Raw genomic sequence first — 26,062 nt, forward strand, 5'->3', positions numbered from 1 at the left:
TTATTGTAGGCTATAATGTTTGTATTATGTATGTTGTCAACTTTACCACATTAACACACTGAGTCTATGATTATGAAATATAAATAATCTCGACTTGACATGACTTGACTTGACTTATCATATTTCCTTCCTCGGACGCTGGTGTCCCCAGAGGGCATGTCCTCAGCCTCCTGCCTCCTGCCTGCAGCTGGACGATGCTGGAGGAGGAGGAGCAGCAGCAGTCCGCTGTTTAAATGGTAAGACTCAGAATTCAACGGGGGTCATTTGGACTGTTCGTTTTTGGAGTACCTCGTCAACGCAAGACGCTCCAAACCCTGACTCTCCAAGTCCACAGCTCCCCCTGAAAACTACTTTCTTAACAATATGTAAGTATAGCCTATCATTTACTGTTGAGGCAAGTTTTACGAATGGTGAATAGTGTCGTGCACTTGTCAAACCGCATCATTTCAACACTTCATGTGTGCTTGAGGAAGAGACATTTACAGTTTATATGCTCTAACCACCATCATGTTTCATAAACATATTAGCCTCATTTTAGCATGGAAACTATTTTGCTATCGTTGTGTGTCTTTGTGTGTAGTTAGCATTACTTTTTTTGCTGGCTGCTGACTATATGGTTCCAGACAGGTGCTCAGGTCTAGAAGGCATTATTCAGTGATTTTATTCATACATGTCAACCATGCAGAACTACATTTTTGCATTAGAAAACTGCTTTTGAATACAGTAATAAAAATAAAAAAAAGTTTAATTAGTGCACCACCCTACAGAAAAAGTTGGGGAAGTATGTCTGCAAAGCCTATCTCAGTAAAGATGCAGGCATGACTATCCGTGGCGTTTCCTGTTGCAGGGTTTAAAGCTGCCTGTCTGTCAAACTGCTGTTGCTGAAGATGCAGACTCTGCAATGAGAGCTGAGCCCTGCCACTCTCCACAGTCAAGTGCTGAGTGCTGAAACATATTATTGATGACTGTGATGTTTTGTATTTATTTTGTGGTTTACTGGTTTCATGTTTTAGTTCAGGTCAAAATGATAGACTACATCAAGGAACAAGTAGGCTATTATTAGCCTACCGTTTTCAGTCTACATATGAAATGGTGATTCATCGAGCATTACTATTTTTTAATTCTACTTCTCTGACAGGGACTTTCTCGAAAGTCGCCAGACCATGATGAAAAAAGGTTCAGGGACAGATACACATACCAAAATGCTGTGACAAAGAACAAAGTATTTTTCTTTTATTATCAAAGCATCTATGAAAATGTAATTGCTATATTTGTGTTTTCAAGTGGCAGTTTTGCATTTGAATATCAAGTAGGACTCTTTCTCTAATGTGACACATCATTAGTGTATATAGTTTTTATAATTTAATCATTTAAGCGGCTCAATCCTTATCACTATAAAAAGGCATTACAATTCTAATGTGTCAGGTTTGTTAATGAGATGACTACAGGAAGATTGTTTGTGAAACAGCAAAGAGAGGAAATGAGTAAGATCCTTCACAGGCCCTCAGAACAATTTTGACCCATAAATAGAAAGGTCACATAGTCTTATGTGTGACATTTGTACTCTTATTACAATATCAAAAAGATATTTTAACATCGAAGTTTCTGATATTTGAAAAAAAAACATTGACTTTTTTTTTTTAACTTTGTGTGAAATGTTTGAATTGTGGCCAAAATCTGATTTTAGTGAAGGGCTGCATAAACTTGAGAGCAATGTGATACAAGTTTTTACTGAACTAAGCTAGGTCGCGTAAGTTTTTGTGGTGCCTTTGGTGTTCCTGTGGCATCTTCGTTTAGATTATTCTCTTTTCATGCACTATTTGTGTTGATTATTTAGGAGAATGGATAATTGAGTCTTATGTCAGTATGCATGTGGTGACACACTCAGCGTTGTGATGACTGTGAGCTCCTGTCGTCCTTTAAATTGTCGGTCTCTGTCTGTTGGTTAACCTGTTAACCCCTCAGCAGACAGACGTCTTCTAGGTACAGTGGCTGAGTATAAAACTGTGTTGACACAACAGAGAGAGAGAGCGAGAGAGAGCACAAGAGAGCGAGAGAGAGATAATGCTTTGGAGAAGTTTTAACCAGAATATTGAGGAAAGTTAAAGGGGATAAGGAGAGGCATCTTGATTGGCTGCACACACTTGAACACAGGGAGGGGTGTGTCAGGAAAAGTATGTTTACTTTTATCTTCAGAAAAAAAGGGATCATCAAAGAATCAGCTGGTCTCCTCCTCATTCCCTCAGAAGAATGCACAGCTCACTGCACTTATCCACTATCGCTTCAGTTTTTCAAAAATAGGAAGTGTCTGTCTCCGTCTCCAGTTAATATTAATGAAATATCTTTTAGGAGTTCCGGTTTAGTTTGGTTTGGCAGCACCCCGGGGTACATTTTTTGGCTTTCTCAGGAGGCTCAGTCAGTGGCTTTTTTTTTTTACATAGTTCCCACTCAAAGCGTGTGCCAGTCTCAGTGTACAGAGGGATGGAGAGGGGGGAGAAGTAACAGCCTGCAGACAGGATTGACTCAGTGTCTGTAATCCATGCACCACTAAGTTTTATTGCTTAGTTCAAACGGCTAATCCATTTGACATATTATGATATGGTTTAAGTGTAGTATTAGACCACTAGACTCACTAGACCAATTGTGCAGTCAGACATAAAGTGTAGACTGTGATCAAATATTTGCAATAGATGCTACAAAGCTACATTTCTGTCTATTATTTTAAAACAGTAAGGTTGAAGTAAAAATCCTTCCCCTCTTCCTGTTTGCAGTTTACAGTAGCTTCCTCTGCAGGTACCACTCCAAGACATGTCTGTGACCCAGACACTTGTTCATAGTTCAGCCTCAACCCATTGCATTTCAAAAAAAAAAAAAAAAAAATTGTAGATAGGGGCCAATGTGAAGCATGATTGTTAAAGCCCCTCGCCCCCCTCAGGCTCTCTGCATAGCTGTTATCATTTTGGAGTAAACGACGAGGCCAGCAAGAGACATACTATTCCCTATAAGGGCTTTGTTTGGGAGTTCACTTGCCTAGCTGTTTAGGTCCACAGAAAAGAGTCCTGCCCCAGAGAAGGAGCCCTTATATGGTCATCACAGCACGAGACTGGAGCCTCCTAGCAGGGAGACTGGGAAAGGGAGATGGAGGGGGAAAGACGTGGGAGAAATGGATGTTGTCAATTAAACACTTACTTAACTATTGAGCATAAGTAATAGCGAGTGAGCATTAATGGGTTGGGAAATAACAAAGCTGTTGATAACAATGTACTGGTCTTTTTTTAATGTTGATAAATATCCATTTCCCAGCCTCAATCGTGCAATCTAAGCTAAGGAGGGGAATTGTTCGTGCATCTCCCTTGTGGTGTGTGTGAGAGTGTGGGGTCAAGGGGGGGTGGAGGTCTGTGAGAATAACTGCAGTCTGAAACTCCGAGATGGATGAAACATGTTAACTCTTTGAGTTATCATCACAGACAGGAGGCAACTGTAGTAGCATGTCGTCTATACCAAAGAGTAATCACTTAACTGCAGTATTTAGTTTACCCTGTGAATTAACTGTCTTTAACCCAAAAAGAGAAACAGATAAGGGACTGGAGCAGGGTTTTTATTTATCTTTTATGTGTATTCAAAAGTTTGAGGTGTTGATCGTTGCTGTAACATATTGTGATCATATTTTTTGCATCACTGTAGTTTCACGTCCTGTTAAATGTAAACCATAAATTGGTGGGTCATTTCTTGCCCTCTCATCTTTATCTACTTCCTGCCTACCACTTTTCTTTGTTTCCTCTTACTGTACATTGGCTCTTTCCTTCTTTAGTTCCTTCCTCTCTTTCCACCTCTCTTCTGTCTTTGCTTGTTATATCAATAACTCTTTTTAAATATACAAAATATGTGTTCCCTCAAACAGTTGGCCCTCCACCTTAACCAAAGATGTCCAAGAAGGCCCCGAGCGAGGACGAAAAGTTCCTCTTCGTAGACAAAGACTTCTTGAACAGCCCGATGGCTCAAGCCGACTGGTCGGCCAAGAAGCTGGTGTGGATCCCGTCGGAGAGGCATGGCTTTGAGGCGGCCAGCATCAAGGAGGAGCACGGCGATGAGGTGCTGGTTGAGCTGGCTGACAATGCCAAGAAGATGACGGTCAACAAGGATGACATTCAGAAGATGAACCCGCCCAAGTTCAGCAAGGTTGAGGACATGGCCGAGCTCACCTGCCTGAACGAAGCATCCGTGTTGCACAATATACGCGAGCGGTACTTCTCTGGCCTTATTTATGTAAGTATACAGCAAAATCATTTGAAATGCTCCCGCAGTCATTCAGTCACACGTGTGACACCTGAAATGTTGGACTGGCAAAGACTGCCGTTGTCCAACTACATTTTTGACAGTCATTTAATTGCTTATGTCAGTCTTTACACATGTGCGTCTTCCTCTTGGTTGTTCCCCTCAGACGTACTCTGGTCTGTTCTGCGTGGTGGTGAACCCCTATAAAATGCTGCCAATTTACTCAGAGAAGATCATTGAAATGTACAAAGGCAAGAAAAGACATGAAGTCCCCCCTCACATCTACTCCATCGCTGATAATGCTTACAGGAACATGATGCAAGGTAAGAGATCTCTACCTCTCCCAGGTTTAATATCTACCTTTCTTATAATCCTGTGATGGAAAGTCATACTTTGTCTTTGTCTTTTTTGTGGGACCTTTCTGTTATTTAAGTGTTCAAGTGCACATTACATGAACGGTTACAATAAATAAACTGAATAACCTGTCAAGAGTAACTCTCCATCCAGTACATCATGTTAAAGACTGCAGCATCTAATAACTTCAACTGAATGAATTCAATAAAAAAATGATTGTCAACATGTGAACTGGTGCAGCTGAAGGACACCATTCACACAAACACGAGGGAAATGATGTGGAAGCATGTGCTCTTGAAGCTGCTATTCTTGACGCGTTTGCATGAAGCTGTAAAGGTCAGGTGAGGTTTTGCTGTGGTTACCGCTGTCAGTAGTCTAACGTTTGTCTGAGTGACGACAGCTGTCAGCATTTAACTCTGTCATGTTAACAAACGTGGTTGATAAAAACCACAAACTGGCCCCCGCTGTCAAGCTGATAGTTTAAAATGCAGAACTGTGTTTATTATTCTGCACAATCCAAAATCCACCCCAGAGCTCTACCTGCCTGCTGAAGGTTCAAGTGTAAGTTGGTTACCAGAGTGTATTAAAATCTAAATGAGTATTGTATGGCCTATTAGAGAGTCAGTGTCTCGTATAGGTGACAACACTGGCCTTGGCAGAGTCGTGCTTACAGTAAATGGCTCTTGGAAAATCCTGGAGTGGTACGACTTGAGAGCGGCTGCTTTCCCATAGAATCCGTTTCTTGTTCTGCCAGGGGGGTCGTGCCCACTGGACTTCATGTTGACGTGATGATTTACTCTCAGAGGAGTTGACATCTGGATTGAGAGATGGGTGGAGGGCAGTAAAACATTTCCTGTTCCAGCCCCTCCCCCCCCCCATCCCCCCTCCCAAAAAAAAGAAAAGAAAAGAAAAAGAGACAAGTACTTTTTTCCACCATGCAAGACAGGAATCGCCTTTTCAAGACTCTATTAATATCTTTTTGGTTTGTTTTGTTTTCCTATGAAGGGGGGTGTTTGGACAGGATCTACAGTTAAGTTAGGAAGCAACTGTTTAGAGAGCTCCAAAGAAGGGGGGGGGTTATCCATCCAATCCCTCTGGCAGTGAGGAGAGCGGACATAACTAACTAGTGGTGGTGCAGACATCAAATACATACTAAGTTTACATCTGCTAGTTTAAACTCACCGGTATAGACACTCATGACATTAGAGATCAATGCATCACTCCAAAATCAAGATGGTTTGATGAAATCTTTTGCATTTTAGTCATGATTATTCCAAATCTATTATTTATGTGTGTGTCCATAGTAATGAATGCAACTGTTGCCAATATTTGTGCTAAGGCTGATTTTAAGCTCCACCACGGCAGTCCACAGGAAATGATTGTATTGACTGCTGCAGTTATTATGTGTAAACACAGTGTCTCAAGTAAACAAGTAAAGGGAGGATTCATTGGTGTTCGCGTGAGTGTTTGGATTACCTTTCTCCATCAGAGGAATCTATACAGCTGAGAAGTGGAGACCGTTTTCAGTTTATGGTACAATCAAACACAGAACCACCCATCAGGAGGAGTGCACTTGATTTGTTGCTCTTATCTAAGACTAAACTAACAGAAATGTGTTTAGGTTCATGGTATACAGTAACAAGCTGCTGATTAAGTTTGTTTACCATCCATAAAGTTTTACAGTTTAAAATCACTTCTTCAAGCTGCCTTTAAGAACCAAGACAAATTCAAAACAGTTTTTGAACAGACACGCTTTTTTCCCACACAGAATAATATATATATCCAAGAAGTCCAAAGTGTAAAGATGGGATAAAAGTCTTATTGTCGCAAAAATGCTAAACCAAAAGGTTAAGACTTAAACTACACATCTCTTAACCCTATCTAAGCCTTTATTATACAACCTTGTAGATGAAGAGAGTTGTTATTGTTGATGCTTCAGTGGGATTTCCCATGAAGTGGTGACTAATGATGCAGGCTGTTCTACACTGAATGTTACTGCATCAACAGTTCACATATTAGAGTGGAAGTGGGGCATAACTACAGCAAATCCGGATAACTCTCCTAAGCTTTAAAAACATTCTCCCTGCAATCTTGGCTGAGATCCAATTCCTCCAAAACTGTGCCTCAGTCTTTGATGTTTGATGTGTTTTTCAAGATAAAGATGTGAAATTCCCACAGGCAGTTTTTGTCCCATGCAGCAGATGACTGGTGTGTTTTTGTTTTTTTTCAGTGCTCTGAGTGTGTTTACAGTACTTCTTACAGGTGCAAGACACAGACACTCTCAGGTCTGATTTTGCTTAACATGGCTAAACCAGTGTCACTAACATATTATCAATTTTGACAACAAAAAAAAAAAACAGTTTCTTTACTCAAAGTCACTTGTGCAAGCAAGACTGGATGTTGTTTTTGGACGTTTTACAAAAGCTCCCAACTCTTCCCAACCATCTAAACGCTCTCTCTCCTTCTCGCTCTCTCTCTTGCTCCATCTGCCTTAATTAGGAAGTGCAGAGAGGGAACAGTGTGTGTATGTAAGGAATTTAACAAATGGAACAGCAGCCAGAGTCAGAGTCCAAACAGGAAATGCATCACTTTCTAGTTTACAGTTCAGGGACAGCTACATACGGTGAATGTGTGTGACTGTTTGAAAATGAATGATTGATGGGGTGGTCTGTGATGCTCCTTTCCCCCACATTTGATCATTTTTGCAGTGCAGTTTCACACTGCCATGCTCTGGGAGGTTTTATGTGCAAAAGTTATCTTTTCTACCAGATGTACTCAACGTACTCCCCCAGGGTAGTTTTTTTTTTTTTTATTGGAGGATGCTGTTACAAAATAGCCCTACATGGGCTCAATGTATTCTCCCTGGAGTATTATTGGATGACTCATTGCTCAGCACATTCAAAGTTGAATTTGAAGCTTGAAAATCTAAGTTTTTGTGGGAGCTTTTACTTGTAACACACCCTTCTTTAAACTTTACACAGAGTCCCAGTTGGTTGTTTAATTGTAGCAACAGGTTCATATTTACTTCTGGAGAAATGCACGTGGTTTCATATGTAATATGACAAATAGTCCTTCAGTGAAACACTGTGCATGGTGACCTCAAGAAGAAGAAAAACAGGATGCTCAATCATAATACCTAACAATAGAATGTTTGCACTATGTTTTTTTTTCAGATGTTTTTTAATTCCAACATCATTTCGAGGAATGTATCAGTACTGCACTTTTAACTCACTGTATATGTTTTCATGAATTTGTCTAAGACTGTTAACTTTCTTTGTGTCAACAGATCGTGAGGATCAGTCCATTCTCTGCACGTAAGCAAAAATCATCACCTCCAAACTACCACTCTGTCTTCTTTCCTCAACCTTTTTCCTGGACTCCTTATTAATACTAGAAAGAAGGTTTTGTGTGTGTGTGTGTGTGTGTGTGTGTGCGCGCGCGCGTGCGTGTGTTCGTGCGTGCGTGCATGTGTGTGTGTGTGAAAGAACAGTTACATAATGCTTGCATAAACACAGAGTTAAACAAATGAGATACCTCTCCAGTCTCTCAGCACCCAGGATCAACATGTAAATATCATTGAAGAGTGATCATTTTTAGATGATGTTGCAGGCTGGACACAGAAAGCTTTAGTTTGTCACGTTATGTTGCAGTCTTGTTGTATTCAACTGGAGCCACTCTGGATGAGTACTCCCAAAGGGTTGTAGCCTCGCTCTCCTCTTCGACCCTCGGTCAGGAAGTATGCCCCACATCCTGATGGGAGAACCAGATAAGCTTTCCAAATGTTTGGGCTCCATTGTGTTTGTTTATTTCTTTTAAACTAATTATTTAGAACTTTAACAGGGCTTTCCTACAGTCAGTGATAGGGCATCTGTTGTCTGGCAGTAAAAGGCTGCAGTAAAATCTCTGGACTGGACTTTAATTCACCATAAACATGAATTTGTTTGTCCTTTAATCTTTAAGTGACCTTACTCCTGTTTCAATTCTGATTTTGAATACTCCTTTCTTTTCCAGGAACGACTGCCACTCTGGCTGTTCTCTGCAAACTAATTTTCCACTTCCTCATATTGTACATCTCACTGGCTTGTGTTCTTTATCTGTCTCTGTCCAGTCTTACTTAAAATGGGCTTCATGCATTCGTCTTTGAATGGATACTTCTAGAGAGGGAGGATATTTATGCACCAACCCAAAGAATTATAGACTCAATATAATTAAATTTAGTAATAAGACAGCATACGTATTTTATCAGCACCTTACATGGATCTGCTGTGCCGTCTATCTTTTTCCCTCCACTAAATTAACTGAGTAGTATCAGTAGCAAGCAGGTTAAGGTCACTGTACAGATTGCAGGAGTCACTGCAAAAGTTTTGAGTGCATGTTTGCTGCTGAGGATTCAGTTGTTCCAGTAAAGGAATTGAAAAAAAAAAAGGAGCTCTTCCACCCTCAAGGCTCTTTCAAAGTTTACAGAACAGATGCAAGGATGCCGCCAAGTCTTTGATTACATCAGATTATTTCCTCAATAATCAAGCTTTCAAGATCAAAATTCTGGATAAGTTTGGTAGTATTTATTCCTTTTCCTCAGTGGTTTACAGTATGTTACAAGCAGTTGTGAACATGAAGAATGGCTAATGCTAACGTGAGAAGACATCAATAAAGTGTTATTTAAACAATTCAAAGCAATATTCAGGTCCATAAAGACACCTTAAGATTTCACTTTGAGCTACAGCTGCTCTTAGTCTCTGCAGGCCTCCGGTACCATATATGGGAGAAATGTTTCATGGAATGTCATGCATGACATTCTCCATCTGCATGTGTGTGTACACGTGTTTAATTGCTCTGGCATGTATGTTGTTTTTTGGTGATATTGTTTAAACAGCATTCCACTATAGAGGCTTTGCATCTTTGCTGCATGAAGTTGAGAAGAAGCTCAGTGATATTAGTATTTTACTGGATACTTGTGTAGCAGAATTTTTATGATTTCCTGTCTTGACTTCACTCATGACAAAAAATTAAATTATGTTGATGGTATATTAAAGGTAGGCATGCAATGTAGGTATTCCAAGTACCTCTACTCAAAACGTCAGTGCATGAAGAGCGACTTTTATAATATAACTGTCTGTACAAGTCTTGATGGAGATTTGAATCGTTCTTCAAAAAGATAGGAAAGTTCTGAATGACTTTTTTGAACAACATCACCACTTATTGAAATATTAAGAATAATCGTGTAATTGAAGAGGCCCCTCCCTAATACAGTGTCAACAAAAATATTAACATGTTGCAAAAAATTCCTGAGCTATTATACCGCACATCTTTAGCATGTAGCGTGTTTCTAATATTTCTGGTCAATGAGTTTATTCTGGTAATCCTAGCAGTGATTATATTCCTCATTTTTCTCCACCCAGTAGCAAGAATTTGCCATGGGAAATAGCTAGGAGCCGGCTAAATCCATTCTTGAAATGTTGACTTTGCATCTCAGCAGGGTCACTAGTTTCCGTGGTCTAATAATCTTTGAGTGTGTGTGTAACAGACTGCACTGATGGAATGGACAGAGCGCCTATGAATTTGCAGGATGTTGTTCAGATTCACAGTCTTCACTGACCCTGTTGAGGGCCCAACTTGAATAACTTGAATTAAGGGGGGAATCATCTTGATTTAGCTTCCTAGAATGTTGGATTTTCTTCAAAAGAAAAGTTTTTGTTGTTCTTAAATTTGTGTCTAACCATTTAATTAAAAGTCTGCTCCATCGCATTTCAAATTTGACTGTTTGCATCTGCAAAATATAATCTTATAAATTTGATCCTCTCAGATAGTAAAACCGGTATAGTTAACACACAGGAAGAGACTTGTTGGTAGAACATCTGGAGAGATAACTGCTCATCAGAATTTATTGTGAACAGCTGACTACAGGAGGATCCTGGCTGTATTATTTTCTGACTAAACCCGAACAAGATAAAGTAATTAGACTCCTCTCAGAGCTGCCAAGCCCTAACACAGGGCGCATCCCAGGCCTTTTATGGACTGGTGTCTGAGGATTTGTGTGTTTGGTGGACTGCTGGCTGGTGGCTCTGGTATCAGTCAACTTTGTCTTTCTAAATATCCAAGTTTGTTTTCTGAAAGGAATGTGTTCCTGCCTCTGCATGAAAAAAGACACATTAATTTATTTTACACATGGAACATATTTTACTTCTGATTAGTTTGAGGGCATCCATCACAATGTCTCCCTCTACAATATACAGTCATACAGTCATAAAAAGCAAGACATGCAAAGACAATCTTTAAATGAAAAGCCAGGCTTGCTGTCTGCAATTTGTTTCTTTTAAGCCTTAATGTAAGAAAAAAGGGATTAATGTTACATTTTTAAATCCCATTCTCACCTAAAAATCTCAGGATTCTGATAGTTGGTAAGAGGATCTGGGCACACAGGGATCAGTGTGTAGTACACAGACTGAACAATAACATTATGCTTAGTGTCAGACGGTGGTGCAGCTATCTCTGCTGCACATGATTTCTATTCAATTAAACTGGCTTATTGAACTGTGAACAGAGTACCTGTCGTTGCTTCTTATCTTCATGTTCCCTTTCACTATTCTTCTTCTGCATCGTCTAATCCCCCTCTCACTGTTTCCTCTGTAGAGGAGAGTCTGGTGCAGGGAAGACAGAGAACACCAAGAAGGTCATCCAGTATCTGGCTCTAGTGGCCTCCTCACACAAAGGCAAGAAGGACAGCAGCGCTGTAAGTATATGTGTAAAAAGATGATGTCGTATAAAACGTTTGGATCTGTCAGCCAGTTCCCTCACTCTCCAACATATGTAGGTAACTGCTCAGTTTAATCCTGTATATCGCCATTTCCTCCAAATAGCAACAATCAGGAGCACAGTTTGCCTACGTGAGTAAAGGGGAAACCTGGAGTGTGTTTTTGTGTGTGGTGTTTGTGTGTGATCTTTCATTGGGATAGAAAAATGCATGAAGCAAGTGTCACTGAGTTATCCCAATAAACTTTAGTTTTTTTCCTTTTTAAATATTTTCTTAGATAAAGGGTCAAGATCCTCGGATCTTACTGTCGTAGAGTTAGAGCTTATTATAACAAAAGTGACGTAGACTGCATGACCATGATCATAGTACTTTTCAAAACTGAATGAAACCGAATGTTCAATAAAGGAAGTCTAGTGTTAGCATATTCCTTAGATGGTTTAATATGTGGAGTTTTGTGTCGTCCATCTTCTCCTGATCACCCTCTCACTGCCAGCGGAGATGAGTTTGTAGGCTCCCTGGCAGTAAAAGGGTCTCTCACAGAACAAAGAGCACAGTGTGAGCATGCCCATGTCCTGTACATATCTATAAAACACAACAACCTCCCCCCTCTCCCCTCCTCCTCCCCCCCCTCCTCCTCAGCCTCCTCCATCTGCCTCTTAGTGTAATATAGACTGACTGGTCTTGTAGTATCTACAGGGCCCGGTTTGCATCTGAGACTGTTTTGACCCCGAACATGCTAAAATGTGCTCTTGGCTCCTGAATACATGTGGAAGGTTTGTTGTGTTGCTCTGGTGCTGGTGAAAGTATCAGAAGCATCCATTTGGGGGATAAAGCAAGGCTTCCTTTTGCCATTGACCCTACTCACGCTCAAGACCCCAGAGGAAACTCTGAACAGTTTGCTGTCCTCAGTAGGACCTCAGCTCTCCCATGGACCTAGCTGAACAGAAATAGCATTTGGATGACCCCTTTTCTTGCTCTCACTTTCCCAACTCCTTAGGCACTATTTTACTCAGCTAGCAACTTCTTAACTTTGTTCTTGTGTGTCTCATTTTGAAAATGGCCTTTGAAAAAACCTTCCCTATCAAGGATCACTTTCTTTCCATTTCTTTGCTCTATGTCTCTCCTTCTTTTCTTCTGTCTTTTCTTTAGTGGCTCAAATGAACAAGACCTTCCTCTCTGCTCTGCCAACTCTCAACTACACTTCTTCAGCTGGTCTGTATCTTCAATGTTTAGAGTAGATTTGACTTTTTTTTATCACAAAATCTTGTGTTAAATGACTACCTTCTCCTTAAATTAACCATCCTCAAGAATAACTCCAAATCAATCTTGGTAAAATCACAAATGCCTGATCATGTGCTGATTAACTTACCCTTGCTTTCATCTCATCATTTCCTTTTTTTAAGTCAATGTTAACACAAGTCGTGACCTTCACCTCTTGGTGGCTTTAGCTCATTTACAGGGTAGGTGAAGGCAGTTTTTTTTAGGGAGAGAGTATTTAAGGTAGGAGTCCACAGCACCTGACCTTGATGCTAAGCTAACACAGGCCTCTTTGATCAGGTGGATTAGCTCAATCAAAGTGACAGGGTGTCTGCCTCATTTACCGACCTCCACCCACCGGGCTCTGCAGTCACGCTGGAAGCAAATCATATCCCCAAAGGACTGTTTGTGAATCCAAATCATTTTAATTTTCTGACAAAATAAATAATATCACTCTTCTTCTTTCTTTATTCTTTGTACATCAGTGTGACACCTCACCCAACCTCAAATAACCTCACTCCCTCGCTTACCTCATAATCAGAGGGGCTTTTCCTCATTTACAATTTCTTCCAAAACTGACATAGGAGTCCTTCTTCCATAACAAAATATATTAAAGACAGCTACTTACTGAGGAGTTATGTTGTCGTCTTAAAGCTAATTATAGATTTACTTGTACTTGTTATTACTGATCACTTAGAAGTTGATTTAATGTTTTTAAGGCCACTAAATCCTTCATCTTGTTCTTCACACATCAGTGATAATATTCTGATGAACCTCTTTTAACTAATTCCAACCCAAATCTTCCAAACCTTATCCCCACCAATCACTACCTACTGCCCCTCCATGCCAAGCAACCTTGAAGTGTATAATACTGATGTTTATGCATATTACTGTTGTCACTAGGGGGAGCTGGAGAAGCAGCTTTTGCAGGCCAATCCCATTCTGGAGGCCTTTGGAAATGCCAAGACCATCAAAAATGACAACTCCTCCCGATTTGTGAGTTTGCAGTTTCCTGTATCAAAGAATTATTTTTTTCACTATATCAAGCAACTTTATTTGATCAATATCATTTAGCTCTGTTTTGTTTTACATACAACTGTGTACTGTAACATCTTCTCTTCTGAACTCTCTTACAGGGTAAATTCATCCGTATCAACTTTGATGTGACTGGCTACATCGTTGGAGCCAATATTGAGACTTGTATCCTGACCATGTGTTCTCTTTTGTTTTTCTTAGTCCGGGAAAATGTTTTAATTACCGGTAGAGCACATTTGTCAGGCTGTTAACTCCAATATGTTTTTTTTTATTTTAACATTGTAGTCTGATCTTCATATGTGGCTGAATAGAAATGAATATGCCGATCCTTTAGAGAGCAAACAAGGCTTGTTAGTGTCTTTAACAGTCACATTTGTCAGACCTGCTGGAGAAGTCTCGCTGTATCAGACAAGCAAAGACAGAAAGAGCTTTCCACATCTTCTACTACATGATTGCTGGTGCCAAGGACAAACTGCGTGGTGAGTTCATACATACACTCTGCTTTCTCTTTTATACACTCGTTAATATAAAATCCTGCCGTACAGTTGCTGCAGGTTAACTGGCTATATGTTGATATGATCACAGTTTTCTTTAATTTGACCATCATGGGTTATAGCTATGATGCGTGCCCCATGTAAAGAAGATATACTCCTCATCGGAATGGCTGTGGGTTCCAATCTGACCTCTGCCCTTTGCTGCATGTCGCCTTCCCCACTCTCTCCTCCCTAAAATGTTCAGGCTCTGCTCGGCTGTCCTGTCCTGTCTAATAAATCCAAAAATGGCCCAAAATAAAAATCTTTAAGAAAAAACATTCACGGGTTGTAAAGAAAACAAGAATAATGATGAAAAGTCATTAACTGATGCATGTTTGTGTTTATTATTTTCAGAGGAGCTTCTTTTGGAGCCATTCAGTAATTACCGCTTCCTGAGCTCAGGCCACGTTCAGATCACAGGCCAGGAAGACAATGAACTGTACGAAGAGACCATGGAGGCCATGAATATCATGGGCCTCACTGAGGAAGAGAGAACCGGTATCAGTCACAACTTTGATCTTGGCTAGTAGGATAGACTGCTTGGAGTTGGATAATGTAAGGTGCCACTGCTATTTCTCTAACTTTGATTTGCCTTGGTGTTAGATATCATGAAGGTGTGCTCCACAGTCATGCAGCTGGGAAACATTGAGTTCAAAAAAGAAAGGAATCAGGAGCAGGCCACTATGCCTGACAACACTGGTTAGAAACCCAAAACCTTTCAATATTAGAAACATTCAAATTAAAATAAACATGCTTGTGTGAAGTGCACCAACATGGTTTTTTTCTCTCTCTCTCTTTAGCCGCTCAGAAGGTCTGTCACCTACAGGGCATCAACGTGACAGACTTTACCCGTGCAATCCTCACCCCTCGTATCAAAGTGGGCAGGGAGGTGGTGCAGAAGGCTCAGACCAAAGAGCAGGTAGTACAGGAAGAGCGCAGAGTGTAAAAACACATGGACAAGTAAAACAAATAGTGCATTTAATGAAACGCTTCCCAAATGTCTTAACTGGGTTTAAACAAAACATGTAATTCTGATCTCTTATCAGATGTTTCCTGTGTGCTTTGTTTCTATTCATTAGGCTGACTTTGCTACTGAAGCTTTGGCTAAAGCTGTGTTTGAGAGACTGTTCCGCTGGATCCTGGCCCGAGTCAACAAGGCCCTGGATAAGACCAAACGCCAGGGAGCTTCCTTCCTGGGAATACTTGACATTGCAGGCTTTGAAATCTTTGAGGTATGGACATGCTCATCACTGATAAATCAGAAACTAATACAGTACTGTCAATCAGTCAATCAGTCAGTCAATCAATCAGTTTGAATTATTCAGTGCCAAATCATCTAGTTATTTAAATACACTTATCAAAAAGAGCTTCTTTAGAACAAACTGTTATATATCATGACGCTTATTAAACACAAACGATTAACAAACATCTCTGTTCGTGTATGTAATTTTAGTTTTTTTTATCATGTTGCAGGACAACTCATTTGAGCAGCTGTGTATAAACTACACCAATGAGAAGCTTCAGCAGCTCTTCAACCACACCATGTTCATCCTGGAGCAGGAGGAGTACCAGAGGGAGGGCATCGAGTGGAACTTCATTGACTTTGGTCTGGACCTGCAGCCCTGCATCGAGCTCATTGAGAGACCCGTGAGTTGCTTTGAGGAAAAAAAGAAAATTGTCATTTATATACACAATTCTCCTGCCCAGTGTGGATATTTTTGGGATTTGTTATTATGCATTTCATGAAATTGTCAACTCTGTTATCATTGCATATTTCCTGCAGAACAACCCTCCAGGCGTCCTGGCCCTGCTGGATGAAGAGTGTTGGTTCCCTAAAGCCACAGACGTCTCCTTTGTGGAGAAACTTATGAACACCCAAGGGAGCCATGTGAAATTTGCCAAGCCTAAGCAGCTGAAAGACAAGACAGAGTTTTCTCTTCTACATTATGCTGGAAAGGTGAGTATGGTGCAACATGTTTAATATAAAAGCACAATGTGGTCTCATGTTGCGTAATAGCTTGGGTTACATGATTAAACAATATTACAGTAATCACCACTTTAATATTATATAACGCTACATTTCATTGAAGATCAAACAGCATTGGCTTTATTGTGCTTCTAGGTGGACTATAATGCCACAGCTTGGCTGACAAAGAATATGGACCCTCTGAATGACAATGTCACAACGCTGCTCAGCAACTCCTCCAGCCAGTTTGTGCAAGACCTCTGGAAAGATGGTGAGAAATCTGACATTTCTGGTTTAACCAATCATAGCTTACAAACAATGGGTGACATTCATATTTAAATTATTTAAAGTAGAATAAGTTATTTACAACCCTGTTAAATTAATAAATCAGGGGTTTCAGCGCAGGGACAGTGTAACATATTGGTTTCTGATAACTAACCCTTTAATATTGTTTTCAAATTGAATATACCACTTTGGTAAAGAAACGCTGTATTTGGTGATCAAATGAAAGGTGTATACATCTCACTTTGGAGTTGAAATTAAACATTTCTGAGTTTGATTACTCCTTATAAGAGTATAAAATAAGAAAACCATCCAGCAGATCAAACCAGAGAACATTGATATCATTAGGCTGGATACAACACACTGATTTTCCTCTAGATTCTCTTTAAAATGGTTCCATCAGATGAATGTATGTACACTTACGAACTGTTAACTTGCTATAGTTATACAATAATGTGTTGTATTTTTCAGCTGACAGAGTGGTGGGTCTTGACACTTTAGCCAAGATGACAGACAGCTCCATGCCGAGCGGCTCGAAGACCAAGAAGGGGATGTTCCGCACAGTGGGACAGCTCTACAAAGAGTCTCTGGCCAAACTTATGACCACACTGCACAACACCCAGCCCAACTTTGTCAGATGCATCATCCCCAACCACGAGAAGAGGGTAATGAAAAGCGCAAAGTCATCAACACTTGTGTCTCCAATGAAAAAGATGCGATCTATTGGACACATTGGGGGACATGTCAGAATCCACATGATAAAAAACAGTCTAGGATGCACTTAGTGTCACCAGCTGTCTGTTACTCTGAAGGGTTCACCAGTTCAGTTCTAGATGTATGTTTTTTAAAATATGAAAGAAAGTCCCATCTTCTTATTTTGCTTAAATCATCTAGACTATGCAATTCTACATAACATAAATTCAATAACAGGGGGAAAAAACATAATGCATTAATTCCTTAGTATTTAGTGGTTTACAATATGTGTATTTCCATAATATAAAGAATCATGTCCTCCTCAGGCAGGGAAGCTGGATGCTCACCTGGTCCTAGAGCAGCTGAGGTGTAACGGTGTGTTGGAGGGGATCAGAATCTGCAGACAAGGATTTCCCAATAGAATAGTTTTCCAGGAGTTCCGCCAGCGGTGAGTAGATGTTTAGGTGACCCACTACCTTATAAAGTCTGAGCTACTTTGTTATGTTTCTGTGAACCTTTCTCAACACAAATGCATGACATCTCTCTATCTCTGTCCTGTCTGATAGCTATGAGATCCTTGCTGCTAACGCTATCCCCAAAGGTTTCATGGATGGCAAACAGGCCTGTTGCCTCATGGTAAACACCTGAGCTGATCATTATCCTCAATGATAATTGAAAATTGACATTTACATGAAGTCTGTATATTTTTCCCCTGCATAAGCCTCCTTTCTTAACTGATCTCCTGTTGATTTAGATCAAGCATCTAGACTTGGACCCCAACCTGTACAGGATCGGACAGAGCAAGGTGTTCTTTCGCACAGGAGTGCTGGCCCAGCTGGAGGAGGAAAGAGATCTGAAGATCACAGTGGTCATCATTGCTTTCCAGGCCCAGGCTAGAGGCTTCTTGGCAAGAAAGTATGAATATATAAACCTCCCATGGCACATGTCATCTTTTATTGGGCATGTTTTGGGGCACATTTCATTCCGTAAAGCTCACTTTTTAGGCAGATTAGTAGCCCAGTTTGCTGTGTAGAAGTTCTTCTCAGAAGTTTTTTTTCTTTACTTTATATTAAATATTGTACATTGGTATCACTTTTGTACATTTAAAGGGCATTTGCCAAGAGACAACAGCAACTGACAGCCATGAAAGTGATCCAGAGGAACTGTGCTGCCTACCTCAAACTAAGGAACTGGCAGTGGTGGAGGCTCTTCACAAAGGTTTGTAAATCCTTCAGCATAGTAAAACATGTTCAACCTTGAATTTGTTTACAAAACATTTGTAAACATATAATATAATACTTTACTTCACAAAATTACAAATATTGCCTTTTCACATTCTAACAATATGGTGTTTCCCATCCCTCTGATCCACAGGTCAAGCCTCTGCTGCAAGTGACCCGACAGGAGGAGGAGATGAGTCTGAAGGATGAAGAGCTGACGAAGGCCAAAGAAGTGGCTGTAAAGGTTGAATCTGAACTGAAGGAGATCACCTTAAAACACACATCGGTAAGGAACATAAAGGTCTACCACAAATCTACAATAAAGACAATAAAGCAGAGCCTGATGATTTCCTGTCTGTTTCCTTCAGGTCTTGGAGGAGAGGAACGCGCTGCAGGAGCAGCTTCAAGCAGAGACAGAGCTGTATGCCGAGGCTGAGGAGATGAGAGTTCGTCTTGCAGCTAAGAAACAGGAGTTGGAGGAGATTCTCCATGAGATGGAGGCGAGGCTGGATGAAGAGGAAGATCGTGCTCAGACGCTGTTATTGGATAAGAAGAAAATGCAACAGCAAATGCAGGTCTGCATAATCGTTCATTGCCGTTTTCTATGCTCAGTTCTGTAAGTTTTGATAATGGGATGAATTAGCAGCATTGACTGAAGCTACAGTTTTCTTCTAAAAGGAATTGGAAGAACATCTGGAGGAGGAAGAAGATGCCCGTCAAAAGCTACAGCTGGAGAAGGTCACCTGTGAGGGGAAGGTCAAAAAGCTGGAGGATGACATCCTGGTGATGGAGGACCACAACAACAAGCTGCTGAAGGTAAAAAAAAGAACCAACATAGTCAAAGAGGCCATCATAAGATAGTGGAAAATAGCTTACCAGTTCAGTGTTTCGTAGGAGAGGAAGCTGATGGAGGAGCGGATTGCAGACTTCAGTACAAACCTTGCAGAGGAAGAAGAGAAGTCAAAGAACCTCACCAAGCTGAAAAATAAACATGAGTCTATGATCTCTGAACTAGAAGGTAGTCTCTTTTTAAGGATTTGTCATGCATCAAAGCTGCAATAAATGCAATATTTTCAGTTCAGAAAAATATTTATGCAAATTGTTATCTCTCTCTTTACTTTAAGTCCGCTTGAAAAAGGAAGAGAAGGGTCGACAGGAGCTTGATAAGGCTAAGCGCAAGTTGGAAGCAGAATCCAGTGACCTGCAAGAGCAGATAGCCGACCTGCAGGCCCAGATCGCTGACCTGAAAGCCCAGCTAGCAAAGAAGGAGGAGGAGTTACAGAACGCATTGGCAAGGTGAAGTGACAAATTGCAAAAAATAGCCCTGATTTACAGATTTGATATTGAATACACCTGAAATCACCAAGTCCATCAATCAAAAATTGTACCCTAAAAAACCATGCTTTCAAATATCCTTCTTGTTGCTTCTTCCTCTCAGGTTAGAAGATGAGACAGCTCAGAAGAACAACGCTCTGAAGAAGATCAGAGAGCTGGAGGGACACATCTCTGACCTGCAGGAAGACCTGGACTCTGAGCGGGCGGCTAGGAACAAGGCGGAGAAGATCAAACGGGACCTTGGGGAGGAGTTAGAGGCTCTTAAGTCTGAGCTAGAGGACACTTTGGACACCACTGCCACACAGCAGGAACTAAGGTCAGTCAAGAAATACTGACAAATGAAAAAGTCCATAGATTTATTGACAATTAGAATATAAGAGAAATGACACACTTCTAAGAAAATAAATATCCCCTGGTTGTGCTGGCTTTCATACAATCAAGGTGGAAGACAGAGGCGCCAACTTTGTTGTATTTGTAGAATATGATAAACATGCATATCATTGATCTAGGGCCAAACGTGAGCAAGAGGTGAATCTGCTGAAGAGAGCCATCGAAGACGAGAACCGGACCCATGAAGCTCAGATACAGGAGATGAGACAGAAACACACCCAGTCTACTGAGGAGCTCACAGAGCAGCTGGAGCAGTCCAAACGAGTAGGCCTGCATTGGTTTTTTATGTTTTTACCCTTAATGCTGAGGTGTTATTTATATTTTTTTATTGATCTTGATGCTGTTTCTAAAGGTGAACTGCAATGCTTTTCCTATAAATGTGTAGGATACTAATCTTGAGTTTTCTCTCTTCCACTCAGGTGAAGTCAAATCTGGAAAAAGCTAAACAAGCTCTGGAGAAAGAGACATCAGAACTAACCATTGAGGTGCGCTCACTCGCTCAAGCCAAACAAGACGGAGAGCACAAGAGGAAGAAGTTGGAAGGTCAGGTGGCAGATCTGCAGTCACGCTTCAATGACAGCGAGAAGCAAAAGGCCGAGCTGGGAGAGCGCTGCAATAAAGTCACTGTAAATGAGTAGTTCCATCAGTACTCTACAAAATACAAAATAAAGAGCAAAACATTTGCTACCACACTGATATGCAGGAATATAAGCTTCTCGTTAATCTTGTGTTTGTCTTCTTAAAGATTGAATTGGAGAGTGTGACAAACCTTTTGAATGAAGCAGAAGGAAAGAACATCAAACTGAGCAAAGATGTGTCCAGCTTTTCCTCCCAGCTCCAAGACACACAGGTAACTGGACTGTTAATCCAAATATGTGGCCTTTCTATGACAAATAAATATGCCTCACAGTGTTGGCTATAGATTAACCTGGTGTGCTCCTACAGGAACTGCTGGCTGAAGAGACGCGTCAGAAACTGCAGTTCTCTGCAAAGCTGCGGCAAGCCGAAGATGACAAGAATAGCTTGCAGGAGCAGCTTGAAGAGGAGACGGAGGCCAAGAGGAACGTGGAGAGACATGTGTCCACCCTTAACCTTCAGGTCAGAATCCTAGCTAGGGCTTTAATATTCAAAGGGTTATTTTTAATAGGTAGTGAAATCAAGAAGAAAACACAATGGAAGAAAAAAAAGAGTAGAGTGAGGTTTAACTGTAAGTGGGAGGTCTGAAGAACAAGTATACAGTATGCATGACAGGATGAAAAAAACTCTAAACAAACAGAAGCTGTATTTTCTCTTCTTAAATTATTTTTTCTGTTTGGCAGTTGTCAGACTCTAAGAAGAAGCTGGAGGAAATGTCTGGAAACATTGAGCTGCTGGAGGAAGGCAAGAAACGTCTGCAGAGAGATCTGGAGGCAGCAAACGGCCAGTTTGAGGAGAAGGCCTCAGCGTACGACAAGTTAGAGAAGACCAAAAACCGTCTGCAGCAGGAGCTAGAGGACACGCTGATGGACCTGGACAACCAGAGACAGATTGTGTCAAACCTGGAGAAGAAGCAGAAGAAGTTTGACCAGGTCAAAATCAAGATATGAAGCTGCTAACGCAAGAAGCCATAATAATACATAGTTAAAACATTTTAACAAAAGACTGACATGAACGCACTCAAACTGTAAAATGACTTTTATCACTATTACCTCAAAAGTATTATGCTGCATTACTACTTACATTTACTCTGGCGTTACATCTCTGGTCAACAGATGCTAGCTGAGGAGAAGAGTATCTCCAGTAAATACGCAGATGAGAGAGACCGAGCTGAAGCCGAGGCCAGAGAGAAGGAGACCAAGGCTTTGTCCCTGGCCAGAGCTCTAGATGAGGCCCAGGACTCCAGAGAGGAGCTGGAAAGAGCTAACAAGGCTCTCAGGATGGAGATGGAGGACCTGATCAGCTCGAAGGATGATGTGGGGAAAAATGTGGGTTCTGAAATATCATGAAAATGTCACTGATTGTGCCACACACATGATTCTTTAGGGTCTCCACTGACTACTGGATTGTTAATTAGAAAGAGCATGGTTGAACTGGTCTCATTCCTGTATGGTAGTTACACTAAAATACTGTAGTTAATTTAGAAAAAATATTGATGGCAGGTCCACGAGCTGGAGAAGTCCAAGCGAGGCCTGGAGGCCCAGGTGGAGGAGATGAAGACCCAGCTGGAGGAGCTAGAGGACGAGCTGCAGGCGGCTGAGGATGCTAAACTCCGTCTTGAGGTCAACATGCAGGCCCTGAAGGCCCAGTTTGAGAGGGACCTCCAGGGAAGAGATGAGATGGGAGAGGAGAAGAAGAGACAGCTTGTCAAGCAGGTAATGACATATAACGGTATCATACTATCTGATGCAATGTCAGAGGAAATCACACCAGGTTCATCAGTAATGCAAGCAATGACGATTATTGACCGCAGGTTCGGGAGCTGGAGACTGAGTTGGAGGATGAACGTAAGCAAAAAGCCCTGGCAGCAGGAGCCAAGAAGAAGCTGGAGACGGACATTAAAGATCTGGAGGGACAGATGGAGACGGCCAGTAAGGGACGAGATGAAGCCATCAAACAACTCCGCAAGCTTCAGGTGAGAGTGAAGAGATGGATGAAATGCAGAAGTAGGTTCAGAACAGGCCAATTCTAAGTATTGTGTAATTACATCTTAAGACATTTTTGTGCTTTTCTTATTTCCATTTTTTATGACACGCTTATTTTGTGTCTTGCAAATGCATAATGAAAGTTTGCACAAAGTTAAGCATCTATATATATACAGATATACTGTATTTATGTTTACATGGAGCTCTGCATCAATAGTCATCTGTAGCCTCTTACCTAAACACTGTTAGTATACCTGTTTAACTCATCGCAGTCTGACAGCGATGGTCTCTTTGCTCTCTCTATTGCTGCCTTTTGCCTATCATTTTTCTACCCTCCCACCAGGCCCAGATGAAGGACTTCCAGAGGGAGTTGGAAGACGCACATGCTGCCAGAGAGGAGGTTCTGGCTACCGCAAAGGAGAGTGAAAAGAAGTCCAAGAGTCTGGAGGCTGAGCTCATGCAGCTACAGGAGGTACCACGTTTAATTCCTAACAAGACAGCAATTTGATTTAAAGCAGAGGCTTGAAATAACTGAGTAATCTCTGATATGTTTCCAGGATCTGGCTGCAGCTGAGAGGGCACGTAAGCAGGCAGAGGCTGAGAGAGATGAGCTGTCTGATGAGCTGGCCAGCAACTCCTCTGGAAAGTGGGTGGAGATTCTATTCCGTTTTAGTTTGCCTGTAAACAAACATGGTGGCTACATTTGTTTTCTGCTCTGCCTCTTCCTTGCAGGTCAGCCTTGGCGGAGGAGAAACGTCGCCTGGAAGCTAAGATCTCACAGCTAGAGGAGGAGCTGGAGGAAGAACAGGGCAACATGGAGATCATCAATGACAGACTGAGGAAGAGTACGCAGCAGGTGACCAGACAGCATCATCAGCCACTTGAGGTATTGATGGATAAAAGGGTGCAGAGGCCTCACTCCTCTCTGTCTATGCCTCCTCTTTTCAGGTGGATCAGCTGAACAACGAGCTGCAGACAGAGCGCACCACCTCCCAGAAGAATGAGAGCGCTCGGCAGCAGATGGAACGCCAGAACAAGGAGCTGAAGGCCAAGCTCCAAGAAATGGAGAACCAGGTCAAGTCCAAATTCAAGTCTTCCATCTCTGGCTTGGAGGCTAAAGTAGCACAGCTGGAGGAGCAGCTGGAGCAGGAGAGCAGGTTGGCCAACATAGGAGTAGATTTTTTGTACTAAATGACACCAGTTATACATAGTTATAGTTATGTGTACCCTCCCTGAAATCTTTTGTCCCTTTTTAGAGAGAAGCAGGCGGGTGCTAAGAGTATGCGACAGAAAGACAAGAAGCTGAAGGACCTGATAATGCAGGTGGAAGACGAAAGGAAGCAGGGAGAGCAGTACAAGGACCAGGTTACATTTTTGTATATTTTTCTGCATGCATTAGAAGATCAATGTTTGGAATCTTGGTCACAGGGGATTTGGATGACCTTAAATGTCATCTGAAATTTGTATTTAAATACTCTGCCCCCTTACCAGGCGGAGAAGTCGAATGCCCGCATGAAGCAGCTGAAGAGGCAGCTGGAGGAGTCAGAAGAGGAGTCTCAGCGTGCTACAGCCGCCCGCAGGAAGCTGCAGCGGGAGCTGGATGAAGCCACTGAGACAAACGACACCATGAGCCGTGAGGTCACCTCTCTTAAGAGCAAACTCAGGTAGGAGAAGGAAACAAGGGTCTTTCTCTTTGGATAGGTGGAGTGTTTTTGTTTGTCTCAACTTTGTTTCAGTGTGCTACCACCAGACACAAACACTGCAGTAAAATCAATCACATAATGGTGAATAGTCACTGTGTGGAGGATGTCTGTGTAAACATGTAGAGGTGTACAAACCTCTGAAGATGACTGTCATTATAATGCCCTCATTAGCACTCAAACTTTTCACATCCCCTACATGAATTCTAATGAGAGCATTGTTATTATAGTCCTCTTTAGGGTGTTGTTGATCTCTTATTTTAAGCATTTAATACGGTGGTCTTAATGAGCACAAGCAAAACAACGGTGTCCATCTTTATTTCCAGAGGCAATCCTGAACCCAAGGAGTAACACAGCAGGTACCTCTGCGTCTAAAAGTTACCCCTTCACCATTTCTTATTGACTTACCATGACTTTGCATTCATCCGTGCACACTCTTGCTGCTATAGTTTCTTTCATTTAGCCTGACTTAGAGAAATACGGCTCATCAGCTACAATGAAGAAAACACAAAATGATCCGGTATCAAGAGACCCATCCATTAAATCTATTTTAAAGTGGTGGCCGTATTTTTCTCAGTGCTTGGTTTAACTGCCATAAACCAAACTCATTCTCCTAAGCCAGGAGTCACATGAGTTACAAAGATAAGCAGCGTGCTTTTACCTGCAATCCAAGCATAACCTGAACATTCTGTCTTCCATAAACACCTGAGTGGTTTTCAAACAAAACTTAACATGCTCAGAAACTGCTACACAACAACTTCTCACTGTGTGGATTTATTTTTCTTTAAGTCTTGTGTCCATCTTTGTGGCATTTCAGGCGTGGAAATGAGCCCTCCTTTGGCAGCACACCTCGGCGTATCGGCGGAGGCCGAAGGGTGGTTGAGGATGCCTCAGAGGAGGAGACTGACTCCCAAATCGACTTCAATGGAACAAAGGCTGCTGAGTAAAGGATGTCATACAACCAAAAATCAGAACAGCCTTCCAGGACGACGACTTCCACTTAAAAAGAATCACTTCAAAGTCTATTATGTTATCCAGGCCTTCCGTATCTCTTAGATATATTTACAGTCTCCCATTTCCAAGAGTGTACTGATCTATCTTCTTGACTCAGAGCACCTTTTCTCTGCACTAAATAATCTGGCCTCTGATTTCAAAACGGGGAGTTGTTTTGTTGGCTCTGCCCATGTGTGATTTGCTGTCTTATGTTTTAACTTACACTGTTTTGTACTGCACTGAATGACTGATCCTTTTTTATGTTATATTTTGTACGTGACTAAAGGCTCCTCTAATTACCACGCTAAACTGCCTGAATAGCCTGTCTTCTCCTCAATAAGTCACTTAAGAAGTTATAGAAGAAACATGTAAATCTTTGGATGTTACTAGAGTCAGTGACTGTTGTCCTGTTGCCTGTGACTGCTGTCAGTGTTTCAGAGCAGCGCTGAAGTCGTTGAACAGATTGAATGAGAAGGCTATTTCTGTTCTCCATCTGCCACTCGGTCAGTGCTGCTGTTTTTATGCCAACAAATATTTAGCTGTTCAACATTTTCGGCTCACAGATTTATACTTGCACTTTTCTTGCGCTCAGGCGTTTTTCATAACTTTTAATCAAGCCCATAAATATAAGAATATTTTATTTTAGAGACTTTATTT

General features: G+C 41.3%; 1 protein-coding gene across 3 annotated transcripts; it reads left to right on the forward strand.

The window, feature by feature from the left end:
• Window positions 1-208: 208 nt before the first annotated feature.
• Window positions 209-25,714, forward strand: myh11a (myosin, heavy chain 11a, smooth muscle). 3 transcript variants are annotated; one of them, XM_061051399.1, is made up of 43 exons: window positions 209-365; window positions 3,902-4,266; window positions 4,442-4,598; window positions 7,916-7,943; window positions 11,260-11,359; window positions 11,487-11,513; window positions 13,541-13,633; window positions 13,774-13,837; window positions 14,053-14,151; window positions 14,560-14,703; window positions 14,809-14,904; window positions 15,006-15,124; window positions 15,285-15,437; window positions 15,679-15,852; window positions 15,989-16,162; window positions 16,328-16,442; window positions 16,925-17,118; window positions 17,473-17,594; window positions 17,713-17,782; window positions 17,901-18,061; window positions 18,256-18,364; window positions 18,521-18,652; window positions 18,735-18,941; window positions 19,045-19,182; window positions 19,261-19,384; window positions 19,491-19,662; window positions 19,805-20,017; window positions 20,211-20,355; window positions 20,511-20,717; window positions 20,837-20,941; window positions 21,037-21,189; window positions 21,411-21,659; window positions 21,843-22,055; window positions 22,230-22,442; window positions 22,541-22,702; window positions 23,056-23,184; window positions 23,270-23,358; window positions 23,445-23,568; window positions 23,661-23,869; window positions 23,969-24,077; window positions 24,204-24,376; window positions 24,739-24,771; window positions 25,230-25,422. In XM_061051399.1, exons 2-42 carry the CDS (start codon window positions 3,925-3,927, stop codon window positions 24,761-24,763), a joined length of 5,832 nt encoding a protein of 1,943 aa, XP_060907382.1. In that variant the 5' UTR covers window positions 209-365; window positions 3,902-3,924; the 3' UTR covers window positions 24,764-24,771; window positions 25,230-25,422. The 3 variants fall into 3 exon arrangements, with proteins under 3 accessions (XP_060907382.1, XP_060907368.1, XP_060907374.1); XM_061051385.1 differs by lacking the exon at window positions 24,739-24,771 and having other exon boundaries at window positions 25,230-25,714; XM_061051391.1 differs by lacking the exons at window positions 11,487-11,513; window positions 24,739-24,771 and having other exon boundaries at window positions 25,230-25,714.
• The last annotated feature ends 348 nt before the right edge of the window (window positions 25,715-26,062 follow it).

The sequence above is a fragment of the Labrus mixtus genome, chromosome 2 (genome assembly GCF_963584025.1).
Source record: "Labrus mixtus chromosome 2, fLabMix1.1, whole genome shotgun sequence".
Taxonomy (NCBI): Eukaryota; Metazoa; Chordata; class Actinopteri; order Labriformes; family Labridae; genus Labrus; species Labrus mixtus.

Coding starts and splice junctions, on each gene's coding strand:
- myh11a (XM_061051385.1), top strand. CDS start 3,925: ATGTCCAAGAAGGCCCCGAGCGAGGACGAAAAGTTCCTCTTCGTAGAC. Junction 7,944..11,259: donor GATCAGTCCATTCTCTGCAC/GTAAGCAAAAAT, acceptor TTTCCTCTGTAG/AGGAGAGTCTGGTGCAGGGA. Junction 18,062..18,255: donor AGAGGCTTCTTGGCAAGAAA/GTATGAATATAT, acceptor GTACATTTAAAG/GGCATTTGCCAAGAGACAAC.